The 12,734-nt window shown below is 30.5% G+C and overlaps 1 protein-coding gene across 1 annotated transcript; it reads left to right on the top strand.

The window, feature by feature from the left end:
- Positions 1–11,468: 11,468 nt before the first annotated feature.
- ZFP1 (zinc-finger protein 1) lies at positions 11,469–12,734 on the top strand. The gene has a single exon (XM_007023329.3). The coding sequence runs from the start codon at positions 11,751–11,753 to the stop codon at positions 12,585–12,587; it is 837 nt and encodes a 278-aa protein (XP_007023391.3). The 5' UTR covers positions 11,469–11,750; the 3' UTR covers positions 12,588–12,734.

Below are 12,734 nucleotides of genomic sequence, written 5' to 3'. Positions count from 1 at the left end.
CTCTCAAATCCCTTTTAAATTTTTCATTTGAACTAGCTTGAGGTATAAATCAACTTCACAACACCTCTAGGGGCAATACCATCTTTTGTCAATTTCTCGGGCTTCCTCAATATACAAACATTCTATCGAGCATGTGAATAACATCATAATTATTTTACAAAGCAGGGTTTGACAATATTAGTCACGCAATACCTACAACACATTCACACAATGCCTAAAAGTTAGTCTTGAAATGCCTAAATCACGCAATACCTAAATACCAGTCTCGCAATACTTACAAACCAATGATACAATGCTTAAAAACCTTTCTTTCTCATATGCCTAGAAACCAGTGACTTAATGCTTAAAAACTAATAACGTAATGCTTAATCGCTAATTGATTTGCGTCTTTGTAGCAGTCAAGTTTAAGTTGCCAAGGTCATACAGATTTCTAATTACAAACATGTCTAATCAATTTCAACCCTTCGACTTTGGGATTCTATTCTATGAATATAAACCAATAAACCCAACAACCCTAAACACAATCTTTGATGTTATTTATACTTTTTAAGATGACGAATTGAGAGCTGGATGGCGAGATAAATAATATTTGGCAAGTAACAGAAATGAGGATGACAAGAGAAAGCTAGATGGCCAAATAAACAATAACTTTAGAATTTTTTCTAGATGGTGGGATAAAGAAAACTGAGACCATTTACTTTGTTTAAAATTATTTAAAGGGTATTATTGTCAAGTCATGTCAAAACTTAGATAAGGGTCATTTTTGAATTGGGCTTATGAGGAGGGTTATTTCTCATAATTTTCTCATGTTACAATTGAAATGTTTGACCCCAAATTGAACATTTAGTCTAATTAAAAATATGCGCCGTCAATAATTTTTTTGAAAAAAAAAAGAAATTATCTAATTACCCAACTATTAAAATGGAAAAATCTAATATAATCGATATATACATATTGAAATAAAGCTTGGATACAAGTTGGACAATCTCATCTAATTGGTCAAACAATTTAAGAATTCTCACCTCTATTAACTACAGTAGAGATGGAGAATTCAAATTTGAAAAATTAATACTATTGTAATTAAGAACTACAAACTAAGGCTAAATCTAATGAATGCTTTAAAATAAATATGCTTGGTTTCTAGTTTAAGGAATCGTTCCTCCTCCTTCAAATTATGGAATAAAAAAATATGTAGAGTCTACGACTTACTAATGCGGGTTCCAGATAATGTTTTGATGGATCTTATTCAATTCATAATCGTTATTAATTTTTTAAAAAAGTGATCATCGTTATTAGTTACAATGTAATAATTGTAAGAAATATGTTTATATCAATCAATATAAATTTTTCATTAATTTCTTTTCAATATCTTTTTGGCCCTGCAAAGTAGGCATTGTTTCACACCAATCCAGATATTTAGCACTTTTTATTATTTTCTTTTTTAATGTCAAGTGATGCTGCAAAAGTAATTTAGCCAAAAAAAAAAAGAAAAGAAAAGAATTACGAGGAATGCAAAAGTGCTTTACTAATCATTGTTCGTCCCCTTTAAGCATGTTCATTTTTTGATTTTGTGTATATATATATATACACATTCCCTCCCTCCATTTGACTTTTATGGAAATTGATTGATTTTAATGTATTTTGTATTAAAATTTTAATTTTTTAATAAAATTGATGTATTATAATTTTTAATATAAAAAATTAAGAAAATCAAGAAAAAGAATTAAAAAATTCTCCATCTATCATGTTCAAAATCTCTTCTTGTTTCTTAGAATGTATCAGGTTTTAGAAAGAGCAGCAAATCTTGACCTTAAAAGACTATTTATCCACTTCTTGTAGCTATTGCCCTTAGATAAAGTCTAGACAGAAATATTTGTCCCTCAAGTGCTTTTGAGGGTACTTGTAAAGCTAACATTTTTAATGGTTAAAATTAACTAAGATATTCTTAGAAGGACAACTACTTAAACAAGCACACTTAATTAGGTCTCTAGTTAGTAAAATTCAAAAAGTATTGTGTTGACGATGTAACAGAATATTTTAAATATAGGATTAGTTTTACATAATTTCACTTTCTTTCTTGATATTCGGTTGAAATTATATCAAGTTAGAACATAATAAAAGTGTTCATGAATCGTGTCGGACTAGTTTGAACCAAGTTTATTGAGTCTCTTCCTTTAAAATCAAGTCTGAACTCGACCTGATTCGGTCTAACTTATTTAAATAATATTTTTATTTTTATTAATAAAATAAATTAATTAAATTGAGTTGGGTCGAATTTGAACCTAAAAAACTATATCTAAAATGAGCCCCGTGGTAAGTCGGACTCATGGGTTTGAGTAGATAGCTTTGTCGTGAACACCTCTAAGAATATAATAGTCAACTAAATACACGATTTTAATGATGAAATTGGGTTTAAGATAACCCTCTAAGGAGTATGATTTGCTAAAATATAAAGACGTGGGACCAAATAATATAGAATAAATATTTGAAAAATAGTTCATATCTACCAAAATCTAACAAAAAGCATAGCTTTTCAAAAAAAAAATTCCGATGTTGACTAGAAAAAACAACTTTGGCCAGAGATATTTGAATGATAGAGAGAGAGAGAGAGATCGAAATGAAGCAAGAAAGATAGATGTTATGAGATGGAGTCTGACTTTATGAAGTGGGGGAGAGGGATTTATGTTGTGATGTTTGAGCAGGCATTGATATCCTTTTGATTTTATACTTTATTTTTCATTTAACATACGGGGTTGGATAGTGATGGAAATGTCCAAGACTTTCTCTTGGAACTACTTCCAAACACGGATTTATGCAAAGCTTGTGAGACAGAGAAATCTAACAAGAGATTTGGGGTCCAATTTGATAAGACAAAGCAAGCCAAACCCAAACAAAGGAATCATATTAGGTTTTCTCTGCCACAGACAAGGAGATACACATGCAAACGCAACTGCACTCATAACCAATCATATCTCCTATTCTCCATCCATCACCTTCTCTCCCATCTTTTCTGTTTCATTACTTGTGTCAAAAATGATGCTTATCTCATGGCCATGGGGCTTGGCTCTAATTTAACTTTAGGGCTTTCCTCCTTTTTTGCCTTCAACACCCGAATAATTCATAAAGTTAGCAAAGCATATATGGGGGCCCCCCTCTTCACATCACCTAGGTTCTCCATCTACTTGTCGGCCACTTGTCGTCGTCCCCACGCTTTCCGGCACCCAGTCACGACAAAACCCGACGTCGTGTTTCCACACGTGGGCTTGTCTGATTGGCCTCCTAGTTTTAGGTTGGATTTGTCCATATGAGAAAGAGGGGTTTTCCACTTGTACTCATGTCCAGTTCGTGTACTCACGTAGAGACGATGGCAATGGCTGTTTTAGTGAGTGAGACTGTACTTTCTTCGTCTTCCTTTCCTCTTTTGCCTGCGGGCAGTGATGCCTTTGTGGCCTCATTAACACTTGGTTTTGGATAGTGTAATGGTAGGAGATCTATATATATATATATATATATATATATATATATATATATATATATATATATATATCTACTTCGTTGAAATCATGAAAAAAGATAAAATTGTATGATTGAAAATTTGGATAACAACTTACGTGCTATTATAGCATTTCAACTGGTAACAAGCTTAGACAAGTAATTAAATGTTACGTAATCTTTACTTTCAATGTTTGAATTATATCAAAGATTTTAATAATTATGCTGTATGAATTAGTTATGAATACCATCATAATGTCATCTCATTGTCTAGATCAAATTGTTTGGCACAATTAAAAACTATATATATTGTAATGATTTGTGATAAGTATCCATGTTCAAAGTGGGAATAATTGACTCATTTGTAACGTTTAATGACTACGATGGAGTAGTGCTTCCTCCTTTTGTGCCTTGAAACCGATCCCATTGGTGCATAATCTGAACACGAAGAGCTCATAACTAGCTTGAAATCAAGTTCTTTTTATTTTGAATTGATTATTTATTTACTTATTTTTTTTAACATAAATAAGATCTTGAATATAAAATCTCATGTTCTAATCCTTAACAATATCTTCTTGTAAACAACTATTTATTATCTTTTTTATAATTAAGGGAAGGGGATTCAAATTTTACTCTTTAAATAGGAAATCATGCATTAATCAATAAATCAAATGCTCAAAGTGCCAACTATTTATTATTTAGTATTGTTATAATATATAAAAAATATTAGCATTACAATTCCATATAAAACAAAAACTATTAGCATTTGCATGCCTTTAATTATTTGATCAAATCATCAATATTTCATCAATATTATTTTTTCTGCCTAAAAAATAATTATTTTCAATTGATTGATTGAAGCGTCATAGTATTTTTCAAAAAAAAAAAAGCATCACTATTTTTTGGTTTTTTTTTTTGTGTGAAGTAAATAAATTCATAGTAATTGGAATAGAAAAAAGCAATGTAAATTAGGGTTTATTTGTTTTGACGTAAGATATTTTTTAAAAAATTTTTTAGAATTTATACTTGTTTGGAAGACTAAAAATGTTTTTAAAATACAAAACATTTTGCGGGTTAACAAAAAAAAAATCTTTTGACAACATAATGTCTTACAACCCTCAGAGGCCATTTTTTTTTTACAAATCAAATAAATTCATAGTAATTAGAGCATAAAAGGCAATGTAAATTAATGTAAACAATCCCTTATTTGGATAAAACATCAACTATTTAATTAACTTATTAATGGCTTTTAAACTTTTATATATCTTTGTCCTGATACTTGGTGGACCATCCATGCATTTGGGGTGAGAGTATGCAAATATGTTCTACATTAAAACATTGGCAAAACAAGAAAATTAAGGATAAGGGTATTCATGATCATGATCCATCAAATATACTCATAATTAACCAAGTGAATTATATAAGTAAATTAAGTTCCCTTATGTATACATCCCCACATGTTCTCTCTTTCATCTTGGAAGTAGTCATCAAGTGTTTTGTAGGATAAAATATGTAACATGTTTGTCCACTACAAAGCAAATTAAACCCTATTCCCACCCCCACCGCAGGCCCTTTGATCTATAATTATAATTATAACCTCGGACACCATAAAGTGCTCCAACCGCATGCTGCCCTCTCCAACTCTCCAATATTGGACCTTCCCCAACCCCTCTATCTAACTCTAATCTTTCCCCTGTTTATTGTACTTTTGATGCATCTATATACCCTGTTCTCATCAAATGATGACGCCATTAAATACTTTTTTCATCATTTTTTTGAATATTTTTTAGCTGAGGTAATTATGTTAATTTCTTTTTTCTTATTTTAATGATCTTGGGTCATATAATTAATTAACATCGGAGTTATAATCAAATTTCATTTTTCATTTTCAAGATCCAAATCTAAAATCTTTTAAATAAAAACTTTAAATCGGATGTAATAGTTTAATGATAAGCAGGTCTTACTTTTAAATCGATTTATAATTGGGTCAACCATCAAGAACGGTAACAGCGATTTATCTCAAATCAAAAATAAATGTAAAAGTTCTTACGTAGAATTAAATTAAAATCTGGCTTAGTATATAGTGTGACTTCAAATTTAAAAAAAATAATAATATGTAGAGAATTTGATTAAGATGTATGCTACCATATCTTATCCATAACTCATATTATTAATCAAAATAATAAGTATTTAATAGCTATCCTAGCACATGCCCTATTTGGCCATTTGAGTATGTTGAGCTGAAATTCCTGGATTTCGGTTTGGTTTTGAGGGATTTGTTTCACTTTGACTCTTTCCAAACATGTCTCTTGATAGGGCTGCTTTTGTCTATTTGTTTCAAATCTACAGTTTCATAAACTGTCCTTACTCATATACGGATTACATTAAAGTAAGTGACATAATTTAATCCTGCCTAAATATCCCTAATTAATTAAATTAATTAACACTAATATGCCTCCAAAAAATTTTTAAAACAAGAGTATTTTAGCCGACGCAATGTATATCAAATCTTGTTTTATATGCTTTCCCTTTGTCCCCTTTTTTCCTAAATGTCCCAAAATTATCTCTTTCTTTTAGATTTAATGCAATTTTACTTTTTACAATTTTTCTTTACTTTTTGATATTAAAAATCATGAAACCATCAATTTTGTAAAATAAATTTAAATTTTAATATAGAACACATTAAAATCATATTTTTCTCTCTTTTGAATTTAACTAGGCATAATACTTTAAATGAACTTTTAAATTATTTAAGAAAAATTGAATAAATTTTTGTTCTTTTATTGTGTTGAATTAGACCCTTATATTTTAATTTTGAGTTAAATAAATTATTATAATTAATAGTAGACTAACTGTCATTAATTGAAATGTCATGTTATTTTTATATCCGTGTAACGTTGACATGACATTAACTTAAAGAATGAAAACATAATGTGTTCATGTTGTCAAGTCAACAAGACAGAGCCGGCCCTTGGGTGAAGCCACCCAAGCAAAGGCTTTAGGCCCCCAATTTGGAGAGGTCCCAAATTTAAGGAGTCTTTATAATTTTATAATAATTATAATATAATTAATTATATTAAAAATATATAAAAATTAAAAAATATATAAAAGTAAAAAATAATTAATAAAATTATTTGTTTTCTCACTTTTTTAATTATGTGCCTAATAAATATCAATTTTCTATCACTTTTTTATTTTTAAAATGCTATTAATTCTCAACTATATTTTCTTATTTCCAATCAACTAACAGTCATATGTATATAATCATCTCTAACAGCTATTTTTTTCTTACTTATTTCTCTTATTTCCAATCAAATCATTTAATAATTTTCAATAGCTATTTTTTTTCCTATATATAAAACTAATTATTTTTTTACTTTCTATATAGCGGTAAAAAGTTGAAGTCATTAGATGATAATAGTTTAAAAGAATATTACCTTAATTTTGAATGTTCTTTAAAATATAATAACTATTCTGATATTGATGGTTTAGATTTATTTTCAGAGTTAAAAATTTTAAAAGAAATTATACAGTAAAAAACAGTCCAATTGACATACTTAATCATATAAGAAGATTCGATTCTTTTCCAAGTGCATATATTGCTTTTAGAATAATGTTAACAATTCCAGTAAGTGTTACTTTAGGAGAAAGAAGTTTTTCAAAACTAAAATTAATAAAATCTTATTTAAGATCAACAATGTTTCAATAAAAATTAAATGGATTGACTATATTATCAATTAAAAAAGAAATATTAGAAGAACTTGATTATAAAGGTTTAATTAAAAATTTTGCATAGCAAAAAGCTAGAAGAATAAAATTTTAATAATTTTTATAATTTCAATAAAAAAAAGTCTCCTTTGAATATTTTGTTTTAGGCCTTTAAACTTATTGAGCTGTCTCTGCAATAAGAGTGAACCCATGTCGATACAAGTGATGTCAGTTGACACCACCGAAGTACCAAAAATCTCTACTACTTATACTAAAGTTTTATGTAATTAATGATGTTAAAAAAAATTTTATTTTTTTAATTATCATATTTTAATTATAACATCACTTAAAAAAATTTTTGATCTGTCTTTATATATCATATTAGCATATTACATCATCATACACTATCACATAAAAGCATACAATATAAACACTACGTGACACAAGATAACAAGTGTTATTTTGAGTAATAATAATTAGTTAAATAGATAAGTACTCACAAAATCTAATTTGAAATTTTTTTACACCCTTGATGGACATTTATACGGTTTGTACACACGTAGAAAGGTTGAATTCATTTATATTGCTATTATTTAATTACTAAAATGCAGGACACAAGTAGTAATTGCCCTGTGAGATCAGATAGCTGAGAATGGCTACCTGCAATGTCTGCAGTACTGAAAATTTTCATTATATGGAAGGGTTTGAAGATCTCATCCTTCATTTTTATTTTATTCTTTTCTAAATTTAGGGGGGGTTTTAGTTTCTTCTGCTGCAAGCTTATTACTTTAAGTGTTTTTTCAGTAAAAGTTATAACCTAGCTAGCTAGGGTTTATAATTACTTTCCATCAGTGTGTACCAGCAGATGACATCTAGGGGAAGAAAAAAGGTGTGCTCTCTCTTTACTCTTTTTGTTTGAAAGCCAAAAACAAAACAAATAATATTTAATGTTACTATTGCATCTGAAACTTAACTGCACTTCAACCTAACTGCTAGACACCTGATGTGACTTAGCACTTTTTCCCATAAAGCTTTAAATCTGTATGTTGAAAAAAAGTAGCTTTAATTTTTCCTCAGTCAAGATTGAATTTCCCAAGTTTTTTTTTCTTCGTCTAATTTCAGCTGCTGCTTACAGCTTATTTGCCAAATTTCTGATGCCGACGCTTTTGTTTTTTGTCACTTTCCCTTCCCATGAAAAGAGGAAAAGCAATAGGAGAAAGAAGAATAGACAAATATAATAAGCTAAAAATAATGGTTCTTACGTATCTATCACTGGTCAAATGATTATTCTCTAAGGAAAATGGGAGAGAAGTGAGATAATAATATTTTAAGAAGATGAGAACTTGGGTGTAACATGGATGCAAGTATTGTAAAACTATCATTTCTTGTTGAAGTATAGATGATTAGATATAGTCTAACAGATTTCATTGGCGTGCATATAATAGAATGTCATCTTTTGAAATATGCAAGCTTACCTAACATTTTTAATTGCAACATTCGACCACATATGTCATCTAAATCAACTGGTTATCATCAAACACTCTATGTATGTGCATGTGTGTGTTAACAATGCAATTTTAGAGGGAAAAAACAGAGAGATTCTTCCCATTTTTTGATAGTGTTGTAGGAGTTATCATTGCCCTTTTCCCCCCCTTCTGTTTGGTCCAATATCTAGGTTATATAAGTAATAACAACAGCAATAGGGGACAACGGCCAGTGGTTTAATTCATATTTGGAGACACCAATAAAAGTTATATACAAAAGAAGAGGTTTGGATTAATTAATGAGAGCTACCTAAACTTTCGAAGGGTGGGATGAACATTGTATAAAAAGAAAGCTTTGGCCATTCACTGCCTTAACAAGAAACTGAAAATTGAAGGCTCTCACTCAAGTTGTGATGTCAACTTCAAGCATTTCTAGCAAGTATTTTTGTCCTATTTCAGTGAGGAAATAAATACACCGATCAATTATCGATCATCAACCAACATCTCAACAATGTTTCCATCAGTCACGGAGAACAAGTACAGTGCAGTCTACGCAGAAAGATTATTTAATATTATAGCTCAGATAAATAACTTTAAATATATATATATATATAATATTTACCCTATAAATAAGTAAAATCAGGTGGTAATAAAGTGATTAAGCAAGCATCCAAAAAAATGATGGCGACTTTCTGCTTTTGTATGTGCTCACTGTTCAGCATGGGAAAGGACTCAAATCACAATTCTTCCTAATATAGTGGTGTAAGAACCAATGGGGTTTCAGTATTGAAGCAACTAATTAGATTCTAATCACTAAGTTTCTTTGTTTGTTAGTAAACATCGAAGAATATCCAATTTAAATCAATATCAGCTGAGCAATTATCATATGCAAGTTGATTCCAAAAGAATAGCGGGTATTTATCAATGTACGCGTAATGATCACACTTGTCAAAGGAGCTCCAAGTATCAGTACGTACCAATATTAGGTATGTAAAATAATATTAATTATTTGTCATTAGTTAGATTCGAATCTGCATTAATCTCTTCATGTCTCTATTAATAAACATTTTGATCATGCTGCTAATACATATACATATATATATATATAGTAGTGCAATAACTGATGTAATTAATTAGCAAAGGAGCCAAGCAATTCAAAATTTGATATAGGGGGAATAGACTTTTGATATGAGGCCCTAATTAATATAATAAGCTAGCCCTTATAAATTAATGATAAAAGTGCCTTTTTTTTTGGGTACATTAGGTGTATCATTATTGAGCAATAACTGTTTATCTTAGTTAGGACATTTAGCTGTAAAGAAGCTTAATTAAAAATGACCCCATTTTGGTTAAAAAATGTCCCAACTCTAATCAACAGCTGATCTCCACTTCCATCTTCGTCATACAATCTGTGGACAGGCCATAGGTTCTTTCTTTTTTCATTTCCCCGGAAGCATCTAAATGTATATTTGCCCTGGAAACCTGACATGAAGAGAGAGAGAGAGAGAGATGGATTTTCCATCAAGAATTTTAAAGATGAAGCTATTGATCCCAACTTCCCTAACAAAAAAGTTTAAAGTCACGTCAAAAACATGGCTGAATGTCTTAAATATTCCTAATCTGTGACCAGTAAATACATTGATGGCACATTTGGTACGGGGGGAATAGCTAAGCCATTCCCTCCTTACTCTTTTTTCATTTTTATTCTTTTTGTTTGGTTGGTTTTTGAAATGGGGAATAGCCATTTCAAGTAATGGCTATTCTCTAAAATCTTGGATTAGCCATTCCCCACCCCTCTCATGTTAATGGCTATTCCATGACTATGGAATAGAGTCAAAAATTTATTAGACAAAAATATCCCTATTTATTGAAAATAATTAAAACCTCTACAAATAAAAAAATAAAAATAAAAAAAAAGTAAAAATAAATTAAAATAAAAAAATAAATTAATAATTTAATAATAAATTATTAATGTTTACATTTTGAATGAAAATAAAAATTAAAAGATTAAAAAATGAAAATGCAAATAGAGACAAAATAAGAAGAAATTGAAATAAAAAATCATATTAATAATTTAATAATAAATTATTAATATTTTAAATTTTTAATAAAAATAAAATTAAAAGATTGAAAAAGTTTATAGTAATGAATAATTTTTTCTAATTTAATAAATTATAATAAAAGATAATTTTATCATTTATTTCTTAACTATTTCAAAATTATTCCTATCAACAAAATATAAGAATGAGTTATAATAATAATTCTTACTCTATTCTATTTCATGAATCAAACAATATAATAATTATTTTTTTTATTTTTTTTATTTTATTTTTATAAAATAATTATTTTATTATATTTTATTCCATACCGCAAAGCAAACGAGTCATGAGGGATGTGTGGTAACTCTTATTAATAACATTGGATGGGATTTGGACAAGTGACGTTACTTGAATGGACAAAACCTGTGCGATGCAAGAGAAGGGCAAAGGACAGAAGAAGGTTGTGAGGATTTTTGGAAGATGGAATATCAGGTATAGGCAACCTTGGTATAAGACTCTAGAAAACCACATGTGTTCTAGGATAAGTCCATTCTAGAGCTACATAATTTTTGGAATCCCACAAAAGCAGCCCTAGCTGCTTTTTATCTTGGATTGTTTTGCTCACAAGTTATAGCCTTGAATATACCCCAAAAAGGCTAAATCTCAAAGACAAGGAATGTATAGAGACAAGAGTGGGAAGACAAGAAAAAGTAGGAGACACACTCTTACTGGGGTATATGCAAGAAAAAAAAGGTACGTGTGTGTTCCTCTCGAGTTTCAATCAAAATGTTTGATAAAACACACAACTCCCCCTCCCCCTCCCCCTTTTCTTTTCTCTCTCCAAGTCTTGCAATATTAAGACCTTGTAACTGTAAAACAGTGGTACTTATATATATTCAGCTTTGAAATTGCTCGGTGCATTTATTACAATATACATAAAACATTTCACCTTTCTTTCTATTAAACCCTCTTCCTGCTCAACCTCACGAGGAGTAAATTCGCACATATCATATTCACCTCCCACAACATGGAGCCTCTAAAGTCAGAGCCATCTCTCTCTGAAACTTCAAGCATCATCTCTGTATCAAATGGCCCAGCTGCGAGCCTGAGAACCTCAATGGATAGCCAGAAAGAAGGAAAGCAACCGGAAGAAGAAGACCATGAACACCAACAAGATGTGAACTATGATCTTGTATTGGATCTGAGCCTCTCCAGCAAAGATGATTCCAATTCGAATCCTGAGTTGAAGCCTGAACTCAATCTCATCGACTGTTTCAAGACGGATTCATCCGATGATCAAGATTCCCTGGAAACTCCTCAAGGTAACGAAACTGAGCCTAGAGTTTTTTCATGTAACTATTGCCAAAGGAAATTCTATAGCTCACAGGCTCTAGGAGGGCACCAAAATGCGCACAAGCGAGAAAGAACACTAGCAAAACGAGGGCAGCGGATTGGTGCAGCCTCTTTTGCAGCTTTTGGGCACCCCAATGCGCATCTTAGTCGATATTCTAGCATGGCTTCCCTCCCTTTGCATGGCTCTTTTAATAAATCGCTTGGAATTCAAGTGCACTCCATGATCCACAAGCCAGCTTTTCTTCCGTCAGCCCATATTTATGGGCATAATGGATGGTCTAGAAGGCCTATTGATTCAAAACCGGCAATCGGGCACCTTTCCATGGAGAAATTCCATGTGGGAATTAATGCTGGATCATCAGCAAGTAATGCAGCTGCAAGATTCGAAACTAGTACACGAAAGTTGGGTCCAGCCACGGAGGGGATGGGTGGATATTGGTGGGTGGATAGTGTTAACCATTTCAAGACAAAGCAAGATGAGTTGAAGCTTGACTTGTCCTTGAAGCTCTAAGTAGTCTAGTTTTACCCTTCCTCTTCTTTTAATGACATCTTATCTCTGGTTCACTCTTCTTGTTTTGCTAGAGTTTTTCCCTTTGAATTTTAGTTGGATCTTTTGTAAATGCATTTTGGTTACAGAAGACTTGAAGAGATTTTACTA

This window comes from Theobroma cacao, chromosome 6 (genome assembly GCF_053813885.1).
Source record: "Theobroma cacao isolate CCN51 chromosome 6, ASM5381388v1, whole genome shotgun sequence".
NCBI classification, from domain to species: Eukaryota; Viridiplantae; Streptophyta; class Magnoliopsida; order Malvales; family Malvaceae; genus Theobroma; species Theobroma cacao.
Note: the sequence above shows the minus strand (reverse complement) of the source record. Positions and strands in the feature narration are given on the sequence as shown.

What these genes read in the sequence shown, in the direction of transcription:
- ZFP1 (XM_007023329.3), top strand. Translation starts at nt 11,751, where the DNA reads ATGGAGCCTCTAAAGTCAGAGCCATCTCTCTCTGAAACTTCAAGCATC.